This window comes from Anolis sagrei, chromosome 1 (genome assembly GCF_037176765.1).
Source record: "Anolis sagrei isolate rAnoSag1 chromosome 1, rAnoSag1.mat, whole genome shotgun sequence".
In the NCBI taxonomy this organism is placed as follows: domain Eukaryota; kingdom Metazoa; phylum Chordata; class Lepidosauria; order Squamata; family Dactyloidae; genus Anolis; species Anolis sagrei.
Window position 1 is genome coordinate 199237122 of NC_090021.1, and position 24526 is coordinate 199261647.

The 24526-nt window shown below is 39.5% G+C and overlaps 1 protein-coding gene across 1 annotated transcript; it reads left to right on the forward strand.

Annotated features, from left to right (window-relative positions):
• GCG (glucagon) lies at positions 1-23650 on the forward strand. Its single transcript, XM_060777891.2, has 7 exons — positions 1-118; positions 7454-7554; positions 7948-8109; positions 13050-13103; positions 17019-17156; positions 20528-20671; positions 23138-23650. Exons 2-7 carry the CDS (start codon positions 7463-7465, stop codon positions 23160-23162), a joined length of 615 nt encoding a protein of 204 aa, XP_060633874.2. The 5' UTR covers positions 1-118; positions 7454-7462; the 3' UTR covers positions 23163-23650.
• The last annotated feature ends 876 nt before the right edge of the window (positions 23651-24526 follow it).

Genomic DNA, 24526 nt, shown 5'->3' on the forward strand with positions numbered 1-24526 from the left:
TAAGGCTATGCAAGACAACTAGGCAGTCACTCGAAGATTCTCAAGACTTCCAGAGGTCCTACAGAATTAGGAAGACCTCCTTTCCCTGCTTCTCCACATCCTCTCCAAGTATCCAAAGGTAAGAGTCAATCTGTTGTTTTGACCTATGGCAACATTGTTGTTTGATAGTTCTGGGAAACTTTGGCTGCCTCCGCAGGTTACTTTATAGTGTACTTTATGCATGTTGTCTGGATGGTAAGTCGCATTTGTTTCAAAGGACTTCACGTCCTAGTAAATGGTTATAGTATTACAGCCCTGGAATATTTTGTGTCTACATAAATAGAAAGACAGGCAGGCAGATAGAAACATATGTGCACCCTTATAATAAGCATTGTCTTCAGAATCATGATGCAAAATTGTTTAAAATCTATTTCAATTAAGCACAGTGGAAATTGGTTTCCATGTTGCAGAAAGCTGCAATACATGTAAAGCATCAAATAGAACAAAAAATAATAATATGAAAATGAGAAAAGTAGCAATGCAATGTGAATAGCTTTTTAAAAAGAAAATACTTTCTTTAACAAATAAAGTGGTTTACCCTCAATACACAACTGTATCTTTTTAAAAAGTTTCAACAATACTATTAATACAATCCAAATCAAAAATAGGAAACAGTCTAGCCAAAGTCAAATCCTTTTGAGTGCCATTAATTTCCATGATGAGATCTCTACATCATTTAATTGCACACTTGTTTATTTATAATGAATTCCCATTTAATTCAGTGGTGTTTATTCTCAAGTTGGCACATTAACGGAAATGCAAAAGATCTCTGGTTGAAACATCCTGGACCTCCAAATAGGGGTCTGAAAATTGGGAATGCCTTTATCTGGCACAAAAACCAATACTGATTTGGAGCTTGGATGAGATCTTAGATGGGCAATACTTTCTAAAATCCTTCAACTAGCATGATTTGGACAATTTTGGGAGTGGGTAACACATTTACAAGCCCAGTATTGGTTCAGATAGAATGAGTATAAAGCAGACTCCTATGCTCATAAGTGGACAAAAATAATACTTACATCCTGCCTCTCTTTGGATATATAAACCTTCAGGGTGAGAAGGGCAGCATATAAATGTCATAAATAAATAAATAAATAAATAAATAAATAAATAAATGTGGCTATACAGCGCTGTTCATAGTTATTACTCAGGCTTTAAAACAAATATCTGTATATGTATCTTTATTTTTCTTGAACTGTCCTGGGATGCTTAGCTCTGGAACCATTAGCAGTTTATTAGAGATGACCCATGCAAATCTATTTTGACAGATAGTTATTGACCAGATGTTGGTGGCTGGCCAGTGCAGGAGAGCTGTGGCTCGGTTCTCTGATGCATTGGATTTTCATCCCATTTTCCAAATGTAGCCACTGATTTGGATAAGATATGTGGCATCAGTGGAAAGGGAGCATTCTGGTTTCCCCATACTGGTTCTGAACAAAACAAACAAACAAACAAACAACCCTTTTTTGCACTTGGAAATGAGATTATTCATAGAAAGGCAACCATACAGGCATAGATAGGGCTGCTCCTTTTTACTTCTGCAGTTAGTAAAAGTTGTAGGGGAAGATCTGCACCTGTATTCTATTCTGTATTCTGTATTCTAGAAAAGTGGTTCTCAAGCTTTGTTATGGGATCTCAACACTGAAAATTCCTGATCATATGACATTGCTGGCTCAGACATTTGGAAGCCAAAGTTCAACAAAATCTGGAGGGCCATAGATTGAGGAAAAACTGATCTTGAATTCATTGGGAAATAAGCGCTTGGATACAGATATCCAATTTATGCATTTTTAAGAGAGAGAGTATGGTGCAGTGGTTTGGGCATTGGACTAAGACACTGGGAGATCAGGGCTTGAATTCCCCTCAGCCATGAAAACCACTGGGTGACCTTCAGCAAGCCACATTCTCTCAGTCTCAGAGTAAACCAAAAGTAACACACACACACACTGGAAACAAATCATGTCAAGAAACCCCTGTAATAGAGTTGCTATAAGTTGGAAATGACTTGAAGGCACACAACAGAATTAAACGTCAGGGGGAAAATTGTGTTCATGTAACCGATGAACACAGTTGAATTGCATGCAAATCCTATAACTGATGGAAGCATTAAACAAAACCGAAATCATATCCATATTTCAGTGCTTTATTTATTATTTTGAACACATGCTGCATCCCCAGCAGTACGCCTGGGCTTGTGGATGCTTAAGTATTTGTCTACCTGATCAAAGTCAAACCAACATCTGGGTTACATTGTTCAGGTAGCTAAAACCAGCCAGGCAATGAATTTAAATTCCACTTAACATGGCATACAAGGCAGTTTCCCATCCAAGTCCTGACCAAGGTCATCTTGTTTTTAGCAAGAGAGCCATGTGTCTTCAGGCTGTGCTGCATTATAGACAGACCTTGGTTTGTAATTCTTGCTCCGACCATTTGCTCCTAACAATTGTCTTATATTCAAGACAAGATCCTTTACCATTTCACCTTTAGAGTGTTGGTTATTTTCATTCTATATTTCAGATAAATAAAATATAATAATGAAGTCAGGCAATTATGAACACATATTCTTTTTTCGTGTTATATTGGTAATTTGACAGCATTAGATGCAGGACAACAGAGCTTGGAATTTTTCCCTTGAGTTCACAATCTTATTCTACCTGATATGACTGTTAAAGAAAACAGCCCCTGTTCAGAAATGCACTTTTATCTAGATGCAAGGCAATCGTAGTAATGCATCCTCAGAAGTAAAGGGATATTGTAGCACCTTTGAGACTGAGACTGGATCTATACTGCCATATAATCCAGCTTCAGAATGCAGATTAATTGTGGCTAGATCTACAGAGCCCTATATCCCTGGATCTGAACCCACATTATCTTCTTATCCCAGATTATCTGGCAGTGTAGACTCATATAATCCAGTTCAAAGCTGATAAACTACTGTTGAATAATCAAACACATCTGGAAAAGTATAGGAACTAGACTATGATCTTTTAAAGGTTTTCTTTGCCATAGTAATTTCCAGTGGTTGCTTAATTCTAGATATCATTATATGTATCAAATGCATATCAGCACGTTTTCCTAGACTCCAGAATGCAAACTAATATACTAGTCTTTTTATTAGTGTATGCTACTGATATAATAATCATTTACCAGTATTCAGATGTAAGCCCTGCTATAAATGTGTTTAGGATGTCAGTTTTAGGTTCTTTGCAGTTATTTTTAAGACTATATAATAAAATAAATGATAGATAGACACATAGATACTTGGATCTTAGAGCAAATCATATCTAAACTGTCCCTAGAAGTCAAGGTGACTAAACCGTCCATAGCATGAGAAGGCATGAGTCAATAGAAAAGACAATAATGCTTGGGAAGGCGTAAGGCAGTAGGAAAAGAGGAAGACCCTGTTGCAAATGGATAGATTCAATCAAGAAAACCACATCTCTGAGCCCTCCATATAATCCAGTTTCTGAATCCAGATTATCTGCTTTGAACTGGAATATATGGCAGTGTAGAGTCATATGATCCATTCCAAAGCAGATAATCTGGATTCAGAAACTGGATTATATTGCAGTTTAGATCCAGTCTGAACCTGTAAGAATAGGGTGGCTTGGAGATCTCTTATTCATGGTGATACCGTAAATCAAAGGGCGCATTTATACTATACTATAGAATTAATGCCGTTTGCCACGGCTTTAACTGCTATGCCTCCGTGCTATGAAGTCCTGAGAGTTGCAGTTTGGTAAGGCCCCAGTACTCTTTGGCAGAGAAGTTTAAAGACCTTGTAAAACTATAATTCCCATGATCCCATGGCAGTGAAAGTGGTATCAAATGGCATTTATTCTGCAGGGTAGATGGACCCTATGTCAATGGCCGTTGCAACAATGTGGTCAAAATTGTTATGAAGGTAAAGAAAGCAGGACTGTTGTAAAGGTTAAGCTACCCTATTTACTTGAAACTAGTGCTCACCTTTCTTGGCTAAATTACCTTGCCAAAATTAGAGTGCACATTAGATTAGGGTCATACGGAAATCTTAGTGCAGATCCAAAGCAAAAGGGGAAGCTACTTCTGGAGCTGCACCTAGAGCTCCTATTCAAGGGAACACCATCACTAATTAAATGCCCATGGCTCAATGCTATAGGATCTGGGATTTGTAGATTGGCGAGGCATCAGTATTCTTTGGCAGAGAAGGCTCAAGACCTTGTCAAACTACAGCCCTTATGATTCCATAACATCGAACCAAGGCAATTAAAATGGATTCATTCTACAACATAGATGCAACCCAAGGTTTTTCTTTCTGTTGCTGGAAGCTTTGATGTTGAAGGATCGTTTGGACCCAAATGCGAAAGAGGATACATATTGCCGCTGCACGTTACATTCGGCAACAAATACTTTTTTAGTTTCAGGGTTTTGAAAATTGAGATGCGCATTATATTCAGTGGTGCATTAGACTTCAGTAAATGTGAAAATGTGCAACTCCAGCCTACCTGGATCGGAGACAGCTTTAGAAACAGAAAGAAGCTACTGTGAACAGTGAGATCTGGGGCCACATCTAGGTGGTTGGTATAGACTCATATAATGCCATTCAAGTTGAACAGCATTATATGAGTCTACACTGACCGTGTAGTACCATTTCAAACAGCATCAGCCATTTCAAACTGCATTATAGGACGGTGTAGATAGGGCTTGAGTGTAATCCGTGGGCAAAAGTCGCTAAAACAGCCTTTTGCTTCCTCTCCTCCTTCCTGCATCTTCAAAAATCTACTTAGGTGGGTATTCTAACCTTCCAGGTCAGGTTGAAATACATATCCTCTAACTGTCATGATTTGGCAGGAATGTTCCCAATTAATCCATATTTTTCAGCTAATTTAAAATATCCCAGTTTTGCTTTCTGCCTCCCACTTTCCATCTACTGTCCTCAGCTTACTTCATCTGTTGCGAAATGAATACAAAGTGCCAAAGTGGTTTGCACTCAATTAACTCAGCAGAGGAGAGAGGGCAGAATCTCGCCCTTCCTTCTAAACCCTGGCAAAGCTATTCCTTCCTCACTCTGCACACAGAGGCCATTCCATTGGCAGAAAGTTTTAAGATTAATACTTATCTATCTATCTATCTATCTATCTATCTATCTATCTATATCCATCCATCCATCTATCTATCTATCTATCTATCCTATCTATCTGTCTGTGTCTGTCTATCCTATCTGTCTATCCTTCTGTCTGTCTGTCTGTCTGTCTGTCTATCTATCTATCTATCTATCTATCTATCATCTGTATCTATCTATATCCATCTATCTATCACTATCTATCTATCTATCTATCTATCTATCTATCTATCTATCTATCTACCTATCCATCTATCCTATTTATCCTTCCATCTATCTATCTATCTATCTATCTATCTATCTATCTATCTATCTATCTATCTAAATAAATAAAATGTAATGTTTGTTTGTTTGTTTGTGAAATTAACATAACTCAAAAACCACTGGACAAATTGACACCAAATTTGGACACAATACACGTATCAGGCCAATGAGTGACCATCAATAATAAAAACACTGAAAAACACAGTGGATAGACAAAAGTGTAGCATTACCACAAAAGTAAACAAGTAAGCATGAAGTCGTTAGAAGGGAAACTGGGAAAGACATATTTATTAAGTTATGGCTGCCATTCATTGGTTTTTAAACATTATCTGCTTTAAACTGGATTATATGAGTCCACACTGCCATATAATCCAGTTCAAATTGGATAATCTGAATTTTATAATATGGCAGTGTGGATAGAAGGGGCCTGTGTAAGAGGGGAACATTGCTATCTTTGGAAGTGACGCTAGAGGGCAGCATAGCACTGCTGAATGAATAGATGAAACCCACAGGGGAAAAAATCAATTGTTCATGAGAAAATAGAACAATGTTGGCAGATGACTAAGAAAGAGACAAATACAAATGTTGGTGAAAGTAAAGCTTTTCTATTTTTACAAAAGAAGTTGTGAAACATATTATTTGGCAGAGTCTAGCAAACATTAGTCACAACTAAAGTCTACCGCAATGGACAAGCTTAATCTAGTCATGATAGAATGACTGCTTTTGCCAGTTTTTCTTATTTTATTCTCCCTTTCCCCCCAGCTTACTTCAATTGCTGCAAATTGAGCTGAAAGAGCAAAGTAATTTGCACTCAATTGACTCAGCAGAAGAAGGGGCTTGACTTTCCCGGAAGGTTCTGGCTGCAAACCTTCGAAGCTTGTGTGCCCTTCCTTATTAATAATTTTTGCCATCTTGACCATGTTCTTCCGTTGCTTGGTCCCATGCGTCCCAAATGTTGGAGAGTAGGCCTAGAGAGTCACTTCAGAATATACCATGTTGGATTCGTAGGTGTACTGTAAAGCCAATAGGATAAAAAAGAAACTTTGATCACAGGGCACAATCAGGAAGCAGGTCACATTCCTCAGTCTTGTCTGTTCATGTGAACTTGGATGCGATCTCCATCATACTTAGGCAGGAAAGGGGCCAGAAATAATTTTTCTCGAGGAAATTTGAGATTTATTTGAGAGTAGTTTGATTTGAAACAGCCAATAAAGACCCATAAGTAAAGGTAAAGGTTTCCCCTTGACATTAAGTCTAGTTGAGTCTGACTCTGGGGGGGGGGGGGTCATCTCCATTTCTAAGCCAAAGAGCCAGTGTTGTCCATAGACACCTCCAAGGTCATGTGGCTGGCATGACTGTATGGAGCGCTGTTACTTTCCTGCTGAAGCAGCAACTATTGATCTACTCACATTTGCATGTTTTCAAACTGATAGGTTGGCAGAAGCTGGGGCTGGCAACAGGAGCTCACCCCAACCTGTGGATTTGAACCACCGACCTTCCAGTCAGCAAGTTCTGCAGTTTAACGGTTTAACCTGCTGCACCAATGCGCCCCCTAGAAAATAATAGCTCCAGGTGGAGATGAAAACTCTGCTCAAGACAGCTGCCAGGAATTTTGGTGTAGCTTCCTACACAACTTCCTGTGTTACTGGAAAAGAGATTTCACCTAAACATTGTGAAAAAAAATATTGACAGCAGGAGCTCTTCAGCAGTGGACTACGCTACCTCAGAGCACGGTGGTGTCTGCTTCTCTGAAGGTTTTTGAACAGAGGTTGGATGACTAGCTGTCAGGAGTGCTTTGATTGCATAATCTTCTATGGCACAATTGGGTTGGACTCAATGGCACTTAGTTTCTCTTTCAAGTTATAGTTCTAAATTAATTCATATGCCATATGGAACAAGTTGTGGGGCTTCTTCCACCTTGATGCAAAACATTTGAGTCAGCCCTAACTGAATTTGGATCATGTCCCAATTCAGTCTCTTAGTATCAAAGTGAAGTCAAAGTCTGTTGAAATGACTGTTGTTTCTTCTCCTCCACCCCAATTCCCACAGGTGACAAAGATGAAAAGCGTGTACTTTGTGGCTGGGTTGGTTTTGATGATCGTTCAAAGCAGCTGGCAAAGCCCCCTTCAAGAAACAGAAGAGAAATCCAGGTAATACTCCTGAGACCAAACTGGCATGCTTTTAAGAGTGGATTTTGTGTGTGTGTGTGTGTGTGTGTGTGTATAGAAGGCAAGCTGGATGGAATTCCCTTTAAAATACTAACACTGATTATTTTTTCTCCCCATCCATTGGCCATTGGATACGTCAGCAGTGCATGATGTTGTTCATTCAATCAGAAGGATTTGGCTTGTTGTTGCTGTTCTCTTAACAGGATGTATTGTTTGCTATTACCAAGCATTTATTGGGCAACTAATGATCTTTCTCTAACAGCAGCTTTAAAAGGGATAAAATAAATATATCATGCAAGGAGACCGAGAACTGGTACGGCACCTTATAAATGTGCAATCTTCAGTGCAATTAATGTGTTACAACCACACTTATAGATCATTCAAAGCTTCCCAGGCTGAACCATTAGATGACTCTAGACAGCTGAACGAAGTGAAACGGCACTCACAAGGTACTTTCACCAGCGATTACAGCAAGTACTTGGACACAAGACGAGCTCAAGATTTTGTACAGTGGTTAATGAACACTAAAAGGAGCGGGTAAGCAAAACAGACGCCCCATCTATTATAAATTTCACCCATGGATTTAAAAACTGAATTTTTCACTTGAGAATACCCAATCTTCTATCAACCAGGGATGGGGAATATGCCGCCTTCCAGACATTGTGGGTCTTCAACTCCCACCATCCCTCACCATTAACTATCTTGAGTAGTACTGGGTGGAAATTTCTTTCCAACCACATTTGGATGGCTACATATTCCCTGTCTATGATATAAAGCCATGGTGAAACAGTAATAGTAAATAAATGTCCATTCATTTATTTAACTATACATCCATATAACCATTAATTCATCCATTGTTCAGTTCATCTACACCTCCAGCCATCCCTTCTCATTCACATCTTATCTATTCTGTAGATTACAGTTCTAGCAAATGTTCTGTATATCACAGAGACACCTCCAAAATCATCAGCTGAAACATCATTCTCCCATTTTTCATCACCCCAATATATAACTGCTAGGTACAGATCACAAGTTTTTTTTCCTCTAAGACATATCAGTTGAAGAAAGACTATGAAATCTGTTCACTGGAATGTTTTGCTACACAGAAAGGTTTTTTGGAACCCCAACATCTAGCTAAGGATTGGAACCTACAGTTTAAGAAGCAGTGATAGAGAACAAGTGCAGTCTATATCAGTGTTTCTTTCAGCCCTTCTACATATGTTGTAAAACCTGGAAGTAATTGGGTTAACAGGTGGGGTGACTCAATGACATTTAGCCAAAGTGCAGGAGGAATCAGGTTAAAAGCTAAAAATCACATGTTAAGAATGTGCACTTAAAATCCAATTCCACCTAAAAAAAACGCACTCATTTGCATGACAGCATATCACTGCAGTCATGCAAAACACATGCTTTCCTTCCCTCCAGTGCACATGTGCTTTTAAAAAGCCCAAAACCACTGATCCAGTTATCAAACAGACACATAAATGGTTCAAGGAAAGCACAAATGGAGAGCAAATAGAACTCTCTATTTTAAACATTATAATCTTAAACAGAGGTTAACTTAAAAACTGAGGGAAGAGAGAGATCCGATGGAAGTTTTTTTTAATCCCTCAGTTATGTGCTGGACTTCATATGCACACATGTAAATCTGAGCATATACGGTCCAGTGCATAACTGAGGGATTTTATTAAAAAAAAAAAACTTCCACCTGATGTCCGTCATCCGCCCTCCATCTTAATCTGCTTCAAAAACGATGTGAGGATGACGGGGGACCATTTCCCAGGACTGACAGGTTTGTGTGTGGACCTGTTATCAGATCCCAAAATTTTTGACTCGGTTATAAAACGTGGATTTAGGTGCTGTCTGGAAGTGCTCCTAGGCTTGATGTGAGAAACTGGCAGTCTTTCACCTCCCAACATGACACAGAATGGTATTACATTCATTTATTTTTCTTTTGTTCCATTGAAAATTGCCACAGACCAGCAAACAATGGTTTGTCAACTGATACAAGTCCACAAATCTCAATTTGCCTCTTAACAGAAGTGCTCAATTTCACATTAGTTTTTCCCCCCTTTGCCCTGTCTAGACATAGAAAGGGACTGAATATGGGTTCTTTTGCCTATAGAGACTTATACCTTAATACCAAGCTATGGCCTTTCCACCCTGCTCCCCAAATAAAGGTTTTTTACACTTCACCCAAAAATTTGCCCATCTAGCCCAATAGTATTTGGCATATTGTTTATCTGATAGCAGCTCTGTAAGATCTTAATAGAGTTCAGTGTCACTTATTCAGTTCCAGGGTTTTAAACTATGGACATTTTATATCCGTGAATAGACTTTGCCCCATTCCTCTTGGGGGAATAATTGCAACTCTTTAGCTATTGCAGCTAGATATGTAAAGCATGATTACCCATGTGGAAGAGAGAGAAATTAAATACAGCTAGCTTTCCCTCCTCCAAGTTTTTTGCACAAGTTGTAGATGCAAAGATTGCTTCACCATTAACCCACCCATAGTATAATAGAGCAGTGCTTCCAAACTTCCTACTTTCAGTGAATCTTACATGCATTGTTTTGTCTGCTGAGGTTTTCATCTACGAAGACATCCATATACTTTGACAAGGACTCTTGGACTTCTAATCTCTGGTGTCTCTCTGGAAACATTCAAATTCACTGATTTAAGTACAGACTGTAGGAATGCTCCTGAAATGGTGCTTCCGTATTGTAAAATGTGTTTCAACATATGCTTGTTTTTCGTTTTTGTTTTTTGGTCAGAGGCAGCCTATTATTTGGACAGAGTGTGTAAGGGGGGGGACGGACTGATGTTGGAGTCAGTGGTCACATCTTTGACAATATCTAGGCTGACAAAGGACTTAATGGGTAACCATTCCACCATCTCCAATTTGGAAATCCTCCCTACTACTCGACCTCACCCTCTGTGATCTCACAGCATGACTCATCAGACTTGCTGCTGGAATTGCCATACATCATAGCAGTGCCCGGCATGGGGAACCTGTCACCCCACGCCCTGGATCACCTGGCTTCCTCCCTACCTCATCCCACGGAGGGGAGCATCTACCACCCAGCTTCCCTTCATTGACTTCTATTCAACATGGGAAGCCTCCCATGTTGCACCAGTGGTATATGCCAGTTCCATGATAGTTTTTCAATCGGGCCCCACTAGAAGTAATTTTACATTGTGGGATGGGAGCCAGTGGGCCCTGTCAAGGAACAGGTGCATGCCGCCCAAAACTACCCCATATGATGAGGTTGCTAGATCACAACAAGTATTCCCTTGTAAATATGCTTTTCAGAGGGATAGACTTCAAATCCTTGTCAGTCCGGAATATCAGTATACAAAGGAAACTTGTAATGGCTCAAAGACTAACTGAGAGCCCTTCCAGATATCACTAAATCCCAGGAGGAACTGGGATATTATACTACAAGAACTCTTTTTATACTTGTAGATTTATTCTCCACTGACAGGAAAGCTGTATTCTGAGATAATTTTTCCATTATTAGTGATTTTATGATTAGGGACTCTTAGATAAATTCTCCATGATTTGCCAGAATAATATCTGATTAAAAAGCGTTGATGTAAAATGGACATACAATTTGAAAATCCTGAAATAAATGGACATGGCTGGTAGGTACCATTTCTTCCATTCATTCATTCATTCATTTTTAACCTTGATTTCTTGTCCTTCACCACTTTGTACCATTCACCATTTCTGATGCAAGCAAAGCAATTTGATACTTTGCTGTCTCACAGGTCAGTATTTGGTCTTCAAATACCCCACCATCCATTGTTGTTTCACAATCATATCTGTTGTTGTTTCACTTCCTTGGCATTTTGCATTGTCATTATCACCATACAGTATGGTTCCGCCATCTGATGGACAGAAGTTGGGGGAGAAAGAGGTGTCTTCAGTCATGAGCATAGTCCTGCTTTTACATGTAATATGCAAGCCAAGCAACTAACATGTCAGTGTTGCATTGCTCTTGAGAGAGACTGTCCTTTTGACTGGGCTTGTTGGCTGGGTTTACCGAATTTCTTACAGCCTTTTAAATAAAAACTTCTCTCAACTCTGTTTTCATTAGCAGAGTACTTGGAAAGGACTCATTTTGAATAACCCAATGGTTAGACCTCTGGGTTTGGCTCTATGGAATTTACATATCCTCTATATAAGAGAAAACTATACACATGGGGTGGGGTGCCAGTGCTAAATGTCTGGATGTTAGAGGGGAATGAGTCCTTGCCTTGCAATTCTAGAACAGACACAGCATAACATCACTGTGCCTTGGAATGCTATCAGCCCAGCTCTAGTTGTGGACAGGGATACTCGGAACCTTTATACCTGGCCTTTACATTGACATCTGGCAGAAGCAGGATCATGCCCACTACAAACAATTAATGAAATAAGCTACTATTAGGACTTTGACTTGGAAACTTTGACTTTACCCTTGGTATCCATTGGGCTTGGGTACAAGACACCCCATCCAGATGGATATCAAAAATCTATGGATGTTCAAGTCCCATGATATATTATGGACAATGCAATTGTGTACTTATATAAAGTGGCAAAATCAAGGTTTGCATTTTGAATTTTTTGAGAGGGGAATATTTTTTAGCCTTGGGTGATTGACACTGTGGATACATAATCCATGGATACAAAGAATCAACTGTAATTTCCAACCACTTGAATTTATTTTATTTGGATGCCATCCCATGTTCCCATAGTATCTACTGGGATGAACATATTTTAAGAAATATTCTTTTAGATAAATGTGCCTGCTTAGAACTTAAACCTGAGCCAAGAAAGAAGGATCAATGTTGCCTTAATAATTCTGGGCAAAAGATATGTTAGAACTGATCCGGAGGGCTGCTTTGTTCATATTTGGATGGTAACCAAAATGTACTGCAAGATGGGATAGGTTGTTGGCTCAGAGTTTGAATCATTTTATGAACTGAGTCATTGGCACTGAGAAAAGTTTTTTAGACTATAATCTCAGAATCTCCTAGTCTGTTGTACTAGCCATATGGGTCTAGGAACACCGGGCGTTATAGCCAAAGAGAGTAATTGCTTTTAAACCCCATTAGAATTAAACCATTGTGTTTCAAACATTTAATACCCTGTTGCTTTCAAATTGTTCTAATCTGGAAATCATAAGACAAAAACAAGCTTGAACATTGCTAACTACTAAGTACATCAGTTGATCAATCAGATGTAATCTAGGTATAAGTAATGACCATAATATTTATATATTCTGCATATTAACCCCATAATAACTTTACATCTGTTGTTTTCAACAGCTGTAGAGTCATTATGAGATTAATATGCAGGCATGCAGTGCACATGTAATTCTTATCCTACACATTTAAATGTCATGCTAGAATGCCATGGTTTTGAACTAATTAAGAGCATTTCTGTCTATTCAAGCATTTTAAGAATTAATAATATTATGAATTTCTGCTGCAGACAACAAGGATTTGAAGAAAAAGAGAAAGAAAACCTACTGGACCAACTCTCAAGGTACTTTGATTGAATGAACTTGACCACCACAACAAAACATATCCCAGTTTGGCCTGGTTGGCATTCATAAAAGGGGTGGTCCACATATACTAGTGTCCAATACTGCTATGTGTTGTGTGTCTGGGTTTGACAACCTGATGATCTGCCAGGAGGAAAAAGTCAGGCTGGGAAGAGCTCACCCTTTGTGGGGTACTTTCAAAACTGATGGCAATGGAGAAACAACCCAGGGCTGTCCAGTAAGTTTATAATAATAATAATAATAATAATAATAATTATTATTATTATTATTATTATTATTTCTTACCTGCCTTTCCCCATGGTTCGAGGTGAATCACAGCACAGTAAAAAGCACACAAATACTATAAAAATTTCATACCTATTAAAATGCAGTTCCATAAAAGACACATATCAAGCATTTCTATAAAATACACATTAGTCACACAGGACGGAAACCAAATACAGGACATGAGTTTAAAATTTATGCTTTCAACTGGCTGGGTAGGCCTGCTGGAAGAGATAGGTTTTAGATGGTTTTAAAATTCTGATCGCTCATTTAGCTGTCGGAGCTTTTCCGGCAGGTCATTCCACAGTCTTGGGGCAATGAAAAGGTCCTCTGAGTGACAGTGGCCAGACAGGTTCTGGCTGTTTGGAGTAGCCACCCCACAGAAGACATATGTGTTCTGGGGGGATTGTGCAAGAGAAGGCTATCCTGTCGGTAACTTGTACCCAATCCATGTAGAGCTTTAAAGGTCAAAACCAACACCTTGTACTTTGGAAACTAATTTGCAGGTAGTGGAGTGACTTTAGGACAGGTGTAATATGCTGACTCCTAAATGTTCCCATAACCAATCTGGCTACCGTACTTTGAACCAGTTGGAGCTTCTGAACTTGGTACAAGTGTAGCCCAATGTAAAGTGTGTTGCAGAAGTCCAATCTTGAGGTTACCAGTGCATTCTGTACATCTTCAGGTCCTTCAAATCTAGAAAATCTACCATATTGCCATGATGGTAGGAAATCCAGTCTCAGCTTTACAGCTACTTTTCCTCCAGTAGCCCTAAGTTGTATGGGAGCCACCTAAGTTGTGGTTCCTATTCCCAACAGACGTTCAGGTCCTGTACAACATACTGCAAGTGGAACAGTCGTTAAACCAAGAGTGGATTCACTATCCATCCCTGGAGTTAAGGGCACATATCACATAGTTCAGTCCTGCCTCTTCTATACCAGGAGTATAGTCAGATATATCTTCCCTTATCTTACCACCCAATCCCCTTATTTGAAGATCATGGGGAGTGAACCTAAGACTGCCTTCATGCGAAGTATGTGCTCTACCACAGAACACTGTCCTTGTACTGCAGATTCTTGTACATGCAGGACTTGCCCCTGGAGAACTGATGTGCTTCTGCAGCTACATACCCTTCGATAGTTTCTTTTTGGGGAAACACGGCCCATTCACTGTGAGGAAAGTTCCATCCAAAAAGTGATCTTAGGACGCTGGCTTAAATTAGAATTTTCTAATCAATTGAATCCAAGTGTGGGCAGATGAAGTCAAGATACTTGGCAAGTGTAAATTTGCGGCAAGTTGCATATGTGGTATCACAACTAGCCATGCTCTTGGCATTGTGGGCACATGCGTCATTAGAACCATCCACACCTTCATTTTGGATAATGTTCTCTCAGACATATGGGCTACTTCACACATTATGTGGAAGCAAATTCATGATAAGTGGAACGATATAAAATGGATATATGGCACACCATGTGCACCTTGCAGGGAACAAGAGCCCGTCACAGCTCCTTGACATAAGTAAATACAACAGGGAGCCATGGCAAATACATGTGTGTATTTGCCATGTGCATTCATTTCCTTCTTTACTTTTAGATGTGAAATATTGTATATGTATCCACAATCACACTAAGTGTGAAGTAGTCCCTGAATAGACTTTGAGATTTTCGGTTTGCATTTACACCAGAAGCCTTTAGCAGAATTCATGTCAGGAGAGGGGACTTAAAAATATTGCTTTATGTACCGTATTTTATATTTCATACAATTCACACACACAACACATAACCCCCCCCCCATTAAATACAATGTAATTGAATCAGTACACAAACAAGGAGAAAGCAAGGGTCCCTAAGAAAGGTAGGTAAACATGAATTTAGTTATTCACTGTAAATATTTTTAAAAATGGGAAATGTGTGGAACTATAGCTCTGTAATGCAACAGGATTATCCAAACAGACAAAAGCATCGTATTTTGTAATACACATAACTACACAGAAAACTTAATTGATAGATTTACAGTCTCGTTATCTTCAGATAATCAATTTGTGAAAAGACTCCTTGGCGAAGTTGTCCACACTAAAGACAGTCCAGCTAAAAGTTTGATCACTGAGTTAAGACAGTGGTCTGAATTAACTGAATGGGGGACATCTTAGACTTGACTGGAGACCATATTGAGGCCATAATGGGAAATACAGTTCTTTATTTATTTATTTATTTATTTCTTGCATTTATTGACCGCCCCTCTCAGCCCGAGGGCGACTCGGGGCGGTGAACAACAACAGAAAAGGACAGTGTACAATAAATCAGGACAATACAAACCAGACAATACAACATAACATATACTTATACTAAAAATCCGCTTCGTCAAGTCCTGGGGTCATAGCCAAAATTCATCGTCCTAGTTCATTCCAGTGTCGTTTCAAGATACACTCAGTTGAAGGCCTGCTCGAAGCAAAGCTAGTTCCCAACCAAAGGAATTTAGCACACTGAATCAGAGAACATGTGGCTATTTCCCTGTAAATATGGAGCACCAGTACGCAGATACTCATTCTTCCTCAAATGTCATATTGAATGCTCCATAACAGCTCTGCCTTGTGATGTATGACTGTGGGTAAAACAAATTTGGCAAAACAAACATATCTGATTGGGATGCACACTGAGGGATGGAAGGACTCTTCAGTCATCTGCCAATTGCCTGCCTCAGTGCTAGACTGACTCATCTGTACCAGTACTGAGAGTACTATGACAATATTACCATCATGAATTGGGGACTTGGGCACTTCCTTTAGCTATCCTTAACATGTGACACACAGAGTCTTGTCTTATGGTGCTTCTGCAATCAGAGATAGCTTGAAGAATCAGATTGCTCTTAAGCCACTTCATACGTTATATTCACTTTCTGAGAATCTAAACAGAAAGGCTCCATTTGCAAATCAGTGCTTGGGAAATCAATCACAGGATCCCTTTATTGCATGCATAATGATCTGAAAAATACCCATGTAAACATCCCCTTTTAAGGACAAAGGGCCAAATACTTATCACTGTGATCATGGGCAGGTTTCTTTACCACAGGCCATTTATGACAGCCCATATTAGAATACTTGCTAGTGAGGGCTCCTTCATCTAAGCTTTCCTGCCCACTTCCCAAAGATTTGATCCCTGAGGGAAAAGGTGGTCTGAATTAATGGAATCAGGGACATCATAGACTTGATAGAAGAGAAGAGGTCTTTAAAATGCTTGCTCAGAGATGTCCTGGGTCTCACTAAGCTACAAGCCCCAGAATTTTGCAGGGTGCAGCCACAGGATTTCAAATGGGATGCATACTTCTTGCTTACTCTTTAAGCTCTAGTGTGATAAGGACCTAAACCTGCTCCTTGCCCTGGTGACAACAGCCTCTCACACGTTTCTAATCTGCATAGGCCCACTCTAAGTCCCATTCTTTGGCCATGTTAGACCATATCAGAGCTTGAAAAAACAACTCTTTTGGACTACAGCTCCAGGAAGCCAGGCTGGCTGGATGATTCTTGGAGGGTATGAAGGAAGGAGAGAGGGAGGGACACTAGGGGGGAAAGTGACAGAAAGAAGACAATACAAGAAGACAATCTGTCCTCAAACACTGTGTCCTTCTTTCAGCAACGGACTTGCCAGGCGTCATGCTGAGTACGAGAGACATGCTGATGGCACCTATACCAGTGATATCAGCTCTTACTTGGAAGGTCAAGCTGCCAAGGAGTTCATTGCTTGGCTTGTGAATGGACGAGGGAGAAGAGAGTAAGAACCCATCTGTTGCTACTATTGTTAAGCATTTCTTAGCTTTTGGGGGGCAATCATCAATCAAAGCATAGTGAAACTCTAATATTATTCCCCCGTCTTCCCTCTCTGTATTTCACATCACAATTTTGTAACTGAGGATATTATCATGGGTGTGTGAAATGATCCAACTGCTAATTAAAATGTATCTCTTTGCAAATTCATTGTGCAGTTACATATTTGAATAGGTCATTTTGTCTCGTATTCTGAAGGTCAATGTTTTCAGTTTCCATCTGACTTCTTCTGCACCCATCCCTATTCCATATGACATACTGTGACATTCCTGGATCACCAGGATTATTATCCCAACTCACTCTTGTTTCCTATTTGCCCACAGTCCTTATTCGCATGCTTCTGATGTTTATGGCATTTTGCTTTTCCTTTAGTTTTTTCGAGCTGTTATTTCTAAACTTTGTACAAACTCCTCCTTCTCGAGCCTCTCCTTCCTTCCTCACCAAGAGGAGAAGTTGCTGCTAAACTCATCACCACACTGTCATCATCCTTCCACCCCTTTTAAAGTTTTATTCCTGCCTTCCCACTCTCCTTTCTGCAATACGCTGAATATTTACCCCTCCCCTGCCTCCAAGCATCCCATAACTTTAGGCTGCCAACACCTCCATCAGTAACCTGTACTCCATCAGGAACCACCTACATCCTGTTCTCACCACTCTCTTGACAACCTCCCCTTCTTTTTGCTCCTTGGTCTGTTCTACCCACTGCTAACTTTGATCCATCCTTCGAAGCAACTGTACATTTGGAACAGCATATTTTTTGCTTCATTTCCTCTCCTAATAAAGCCCACTCACAACAATCTTCAAGGCCCCTACGTGTTCGCCCGCATGGTGTGGCAGTTGAGACATCAACCGTCCTTGTCCCATATGTACTTATTGATACCTTTAGACTGTGAGCTCTCCTGAGCAGGATTTCTTGTTCCTTCTTCTCTCTTGGTTTCGTGCTTGAAATTAATATTGCCTGCTGTAAAAAGCACTGTGTATGTCACTGGCACTCTACAGAATTGATTATGATTGCCGTAATAATAATAAAATAAGATCTGAGAGTCAACAATGTGTGCTGGAATGTAGAAAGGCAGCCAACCAAGACATGACTGATGCCCTGTTATACAACCCTAGATAGGCAATACTATATGTTAGCCCTTAGATGATTTCTAAAGCATTGGTTGGAGTGTGACGATATCGGCCCAGGGATACCATGGCTTTTTATTATGACCAAAGAAGCACATTTTAGGAGTGGTGGATATCAGTTTTTGGAGCCCACAAAAAGCAGACATTCAAGAGCATACATTCTTCCTTGCACCCTGTTAGTACATTTCTAAGGGACATGTTTCAGGGTGGTTGTATTTTACATGCACATTCATGTACCGGGTCTCTTTTGTTTATACAACATTAGGGATTTTTCTTTAGTAAAGAAGCAATGAGAGTTTGAATATTAATTCATTTCCCCACTTCTTTCCCATGGGGGAATACTTCAAAAGAGGGAAGGTGAAAAAGGGAAGGGTGAAGCACCCTCGCCATCGCCAGTTCTCTGCGCAAAACCCACTCCTGCCTAGAGACCATTCTGTTTTCATATGCCTATGGGTAGTCTGGTGCCGTTGTGCTACTATGTGTCTTGTGTACCTAGCCTTGAAAGCTTCCATAGCTTCAAGAGAACATAACAGGTCTATGAAATGCAGTCTGTTCTGATATTATTATTACCAGTCAAATCTACGCCATACGTTTGATGGGGATCACAGCAAGTGACTGCTCTTTCATTTCTATTTGTGTACCTGTTGAAAGGAACCCCACGGCCATAAAGCAGGAACAGGATTTCTCTCCATATGTTTGTATGCTTGCACATCATCAAATGGATATAGAGAAATAAGATAGCAGGCTGTTGTAGATTCTGAGCAAAACTATCAGTGCCATCTGATGTTGCTTACAGCAAGATATTTCTACATCCTCCTCTTCTCCCATCCCGCCCCAAAGCTTCCTTAGGTATTAAATTTAGAGGTGAAAAGAAATGCTCAATGAAGCAGTTGGTCTTTGCTATGAGTACATTTAACTCTGAAGGATATTGGGTTTTGCGTGATACTTTTTTTATAGTGTATTTGCCTGCCAACTATTGCATTCGGGCTTCAGTGAGATATGTTGTCTCTTTAGTTTCTGACCTTAATTAACCTTAACAAGATTTCAGAACATTTGCCTCAGGAAAAGTGAATACTGATATCTTGTCAAATATTAATTCCTCTTATCAGATAAGAAAGCTGCCTTGTGCCTTTCTGAGCAGCAATATGGTATTCTTGTGCAACAATTGGGGGGGAAAATAGAAATGCAGCACTATCATGATAAGCATAAATATCCTCATCCTTCTTTGAGAATAAAGCTCCCGGGAATACTGATATTTTGAAAAGTTCATTAACAAAGCTCTGTTGGTGTTGATGAGCCCCCTGATGGTGCAGTGGGTTAAACTGCTGAGTTGTTGAAGTTGCTGACCGAAAGGTTGGTGATTCGAATCCTGAGAGTGGGGTGAGCTCCCGCTGTTAGGCCCAGCTTCTGCCAACCTAGCAGTTCGAAAACATGCAAATCTGAGTAGATCAATAGGTACTGCTTGGATGGGAAGGTAATGCCACTCTATGCAGTCATGCTGGCCACATAACCTTGGAGGTGCCTATGGACAATGCTGGCTCTTTAGCTTAGAAATGGAGATGAGCAGCACCCCTCAGAGTGGGACACAACTAGACTTAATGTCAAGAGAAACCTTTACCTTATTTGTGTTAGGGAAGCACATTGGTGTATTTACCCAACCATAAATCCAGTATGTAACCTGTTTACTCCAATTGACAGTCAAAATGTTTCCTGAATTCATCAGCGGGAAGCCTCACAATTTTTGTTATGAATTACAAAGATGTGTATGCTTTATATAAGATATATTAATATCTGCTGATTGAATTTGGGACTTCACTAACAACAATGTGTAGCAAACACTCCTGGGATGAGTTCACACAGATAACAGAATCCAGTCAGCATTTTTAAATTCCATTTCTGTAAATGGGTGAGATAATCATGGGGTTCATTTCCTGTTGACATCGATAGGAGATTGCAAAGATTTCGCTTTGGATGAATTGTGCCAAATGATACCCTTTTGAAAAAAAAATATTTGTAAGGAATTGCTTTTGGGATAAAATTTCCAGCCATTTTGTGGAAAGTTGGTTGTTAAGGAGATATAAGACACAGTCCTCTATGGATTGGGAACTTTGGTAAAAAATAAAAGATTGCACAAAGGCAAGCTTTATTTTGTTCTAGAAGGATGTCATTTGTCTGTTTCTCTCCTTTAAGTTTTGCGGAAGGAGCTGGTGCAGCTGAAGACGTTGGCAGAAGACATGCAGATGGCACGTTCACCAGTGATTACAACAAGCTCCTGGATGATATGGCTACTCAAGAGTTCTTGAAGTGGCTGATTAGCCAAAAAGTGACCCAGAGGTGCCAGATTTTTTGTTAACCATTTTTGGCTGTAAATTCTAGTGTAGGGGGATGATGTTGATTTCCACATTGTAAAAATGTATTTACAGGGTTGCAAATCGGTGGCCCCACAGATGCTATTGGATGGGAAGTTCCAGTAACCATGGCCAGTATGGCCAACCATGAGAAATGATAGAAGCTACAATCCAGTGATATCTGGAAGTTCACTGTCACTATCCCCTTTCTATATCTCTAGGGCTCATACAAGCCACTTCCCTATTTTTGATCTTATGCTGGATTTTAAAAGAGCTGTCCAAGGTTCTGAACCATATTCCCCAAATGTATCTAGCACTTTGGATAGCTCATTTAAAATGTAGAGCAGGCATCCTCAAATTGCTGCCCTCCAGCTGTTTGGGCCTCCAACTCCTAAAATTCCTGACCAGTGAACAAGCTGGCTAGGGTTTTTGGGACTTGAAAACCCAAACAGCTGGAGGGCTGCAGTTTGAGCATGCCTGGCATAGAGTAACAAATCCAGAGTTGTGTGATTTCCAAGCTGTATGACCGTCTTCGAGCAGCATTTTCTTCTTACGTTTCACCTCTGAAGATGCCAGCCACAGATGCAGGTGAAATGTCAGGAAAAAACACTGCTAGAACATAGCTATACAGCCCAGAAACCACACAAAACTCCAGTGGTTCTGTCTGTGAAAGCCTCAGACAATACAAATAAGGGAGCTTTACCATCCTAATAATAATAATAATAATAATAATAATAATAATAATAATAATCTTTATTTATACCCCGCCACCATCTTCCCAATGGGGACTCGGAGCGACTTACATGGGGCCAACATATTACAGCAAAAATAAAACCAAAACATAAGCAACAAGCAACAGCATCAAATTACATTAATTGGTAGCAAGGGAGGCATGCTTCTGAGAGTCCTGAGCTAGGCTAAGACAACAATACTTTCCTTCTTTTGTCTCCCAGCAATACAATTCAGAGGGATGCTGCCTTTAATCTTGGAGTTTTGTACAGAATTCATGTTTAATACCCATTGTCAAACTCATCCTTCATGAATTTGTTAAAACCATCACCATCTCTTCTGGCAAAAAAAATCCCTCATTTGTTTATTCATTTTTATCCCTTGAGGCAGCTAATAGCACAATACAATTAAAAACAGACTAACTGCATTAAAATATAAACACAGTTAAAAAACAGTTATATATTTTGTTCCGTGGAAAATTAAAACACAATTAAATATATTTAAAAGTTCACAGCCGTCCAAAAGCTCACTCACATCATCCCCATCAGCCTTGCCTGTTATTGTTCACTAAATGCCTGATGGCAGAGGTACGTTTTCATGATTGAATGGCTTGTTGTTTGAAGAAGTGCATTCTTTTGTCTATTCTGAATCAAATGCTAATAAATTTCATTGAAATTCGAGGCCAGAATTCATTACACATTCACCCCTTCATAGCTATTACAAATAGAATTTGCTTAGAAGCAATGCTGGGCAGGTTCACACAGAGATTCATTTCAATTCACTTAAAATTAAACATATCAAAGACTCAAAATCCACACACAGTTATCAGGAAACAAACCTCACTATCACTATGTCCAAATAAATACCTAAGTTGCATATTCTATTTCGACTTGAACACGATACATCCATTCAAATCCAGTGCCTAATACCACTGAGGCTGGTGTAACAGAGGATGGTAACATCATAGACAGAACTAACCACATCCAATGGACTAGTTAGATCTGGTAATGGCCCATCTGTCCAAAGACTAAGACCACCATATCAATGGTGTTATATAAAACCACCACCACCCTTGTAACACCGAACTTTGATTAGAATGTACCCATATTTTTAGATTAAAATATGTAAAGGGGCAATTATATAGATGCAATCATTCAGGTGTATGACCTGTGCCATTCTATATATTTATGTTTGCATATCCACAAATGCACACAAAGGGAGAGGGAGGAAAGAAAATGTATGTATTTATAGATTTATATCTTGCTCTTCTCACCCCGAAGGGGTCTCACGGCAACTTACATAATTTGGCATAATTCGATGCCACAATTCAACAACATAGAAACAATACTATATATAAACAATAATGCAGATAAAATATATAAATATTATAAAACTTTTAAAACATGGTTCCTATGAAGAGAAACTTGTAAACTGTAACCCTACAGAATTAACTCTGGGATTTGTGGTCTAGGATAAGTCTGTTTGATGTCCTGGACTGGCAGCTTTCTTTTCCAAATGTGCTAGGATCGGCTTCATATCTGTGTCCATTGGAAAGTGTTACCTTCTATTCTGGAAACCTGACACAGATTGGACCAGATTGCCTGTTCCTCGTGGCTAATATTAACTAGGTTTTATTTTAAAAGCACTGTATAATCTCAAATGAATTTTGTCAAAGTTCTGAATAATATCCCTGTTATTAACTTTCCCCTCTTTGTGCTTCCAGGGATCTGGTGGGAGAGTACCAATAAGTTCCAGAAGAAATATTACCTATCAGTCCAGGTCTTCAGTACATCTGCTACCAGCCACCAGAGATTTTTTTTCAGGCTTACACATTCTGTACCCTAAAGCCACACAGCTTGGCATGCCAGGAAATGAGTTGCACCATTTTAACCTGCTACAAAATGATTGTATAGTGAATATACTTTCATCAGCTGGACACAGCTAAAGAGCTTGTTGGTGTAAAGACTGTAGGTTTTCAGATTTTTCTGTTTATTTAAGGAAGATCTCAACAAATGCCCTAAACCACTGTGTTTACATTTAGCAATGCCATTCTTTTTTTCTATGAAGGGAAAGTGTGCATAGAAAGGATGCAACAATCAAACACAAAAACAAGAGCAACCGCAATGCTGGCAAGTCAAAATTGTGTGGAAATGTCCCTCTTGAAACCTTTGTTATAAAAAGGATCCACTTTCCAGACACCAGTTGATAGTCTTAAATAAAATATGTATATATTCAAGCCTCTTTTCTAGTTTCTAGTTTCTGAAAATTCAAACTTGCTGTGCCTTTTGGATGAAAATATTATATGCCTAGGGGTGGATCTGGTTCAGCATTCCCTTGCTAAACCCTTGTGCCGGCAGGACTGAAGACTACGGGCAGAGGTTTGAATCCGGGGAGAGTGTGAATGAGCTCCCTCTGTCAGCTCCAGTTCCCCATGCGAGGGCATGAGAGAAGCCTCCCACAAGGATGGTAAAACATCAAAACATCCAGGCGTCCCCTGGGCAACATCTGTGCACACGGCCAATTCTCTCACACCAGAAGCAACTTGCAGTTTCTCAAGTCACTCCTGATACACAAAAAAGCAGTCCTATTTTCTGTAGTCAGGTTTCATCTCAAGAAATGCACAGAAGTGTTAATGAGAAAACCCTGACAGTAACTAGCCTCCCAAACGATCTGATTCCTTTTCCTAATCATTGGGCATAATAACATTGCATTACTATTTTAGCACAACAAAGACTAACACTGCTAACTTTTGCACTGAAACTTTAACTTTTAGTTATTATATTTACAGAAGGTGGGAGACGATCACAGGATTCAAGTTCTGGTTTGTGCTCTTTCTTGATAAATAGATGCAAAGCGAGTGCTTTTATTCTACCACACTTGCGAAGTATTAGCATTTTAAGAAGGAACTGTCTATTTTAGTTACTTCTGAGAAATAGAAAATCAGACTTATTTTAACATTGCAGCTATAATGGTAATCACCTCAGTTAGAGTACAGGCTTGAGAATTGCAACTAAAATCATTTACTCTTCAAAGATTATTTCCAAGCTGAGGAAGATTCTGTCTTTTATACTTCTAGTATCTCATCGGTATTTTGGACAGGAGGAATAGCATA

Bases quoted from the DNA above. Each gene is read 5' to 3' on its own strand.
- GCG (XM_060777891.2), top strand. From the start codon at position 7,463: ATGAAAAGCGTGTACTTTGTGGCTGGGTTGGTTTTGATGATCGTTCAA. The intron at 7,555-7,947 runs GTAATACTCCTG...CCACACTTATAG, and splicing joins GAAACAGAAGAGAAATCCAG to ATCATTCAAAGCTTCCCAGG. The intron at 13,104-17,018 runs GTACTTTGATTG...TCCTTCTTTCAG, and splicing joins CTACTGGACCAACTCTCAAG to CAACGGACTTGCCAGGCGTC.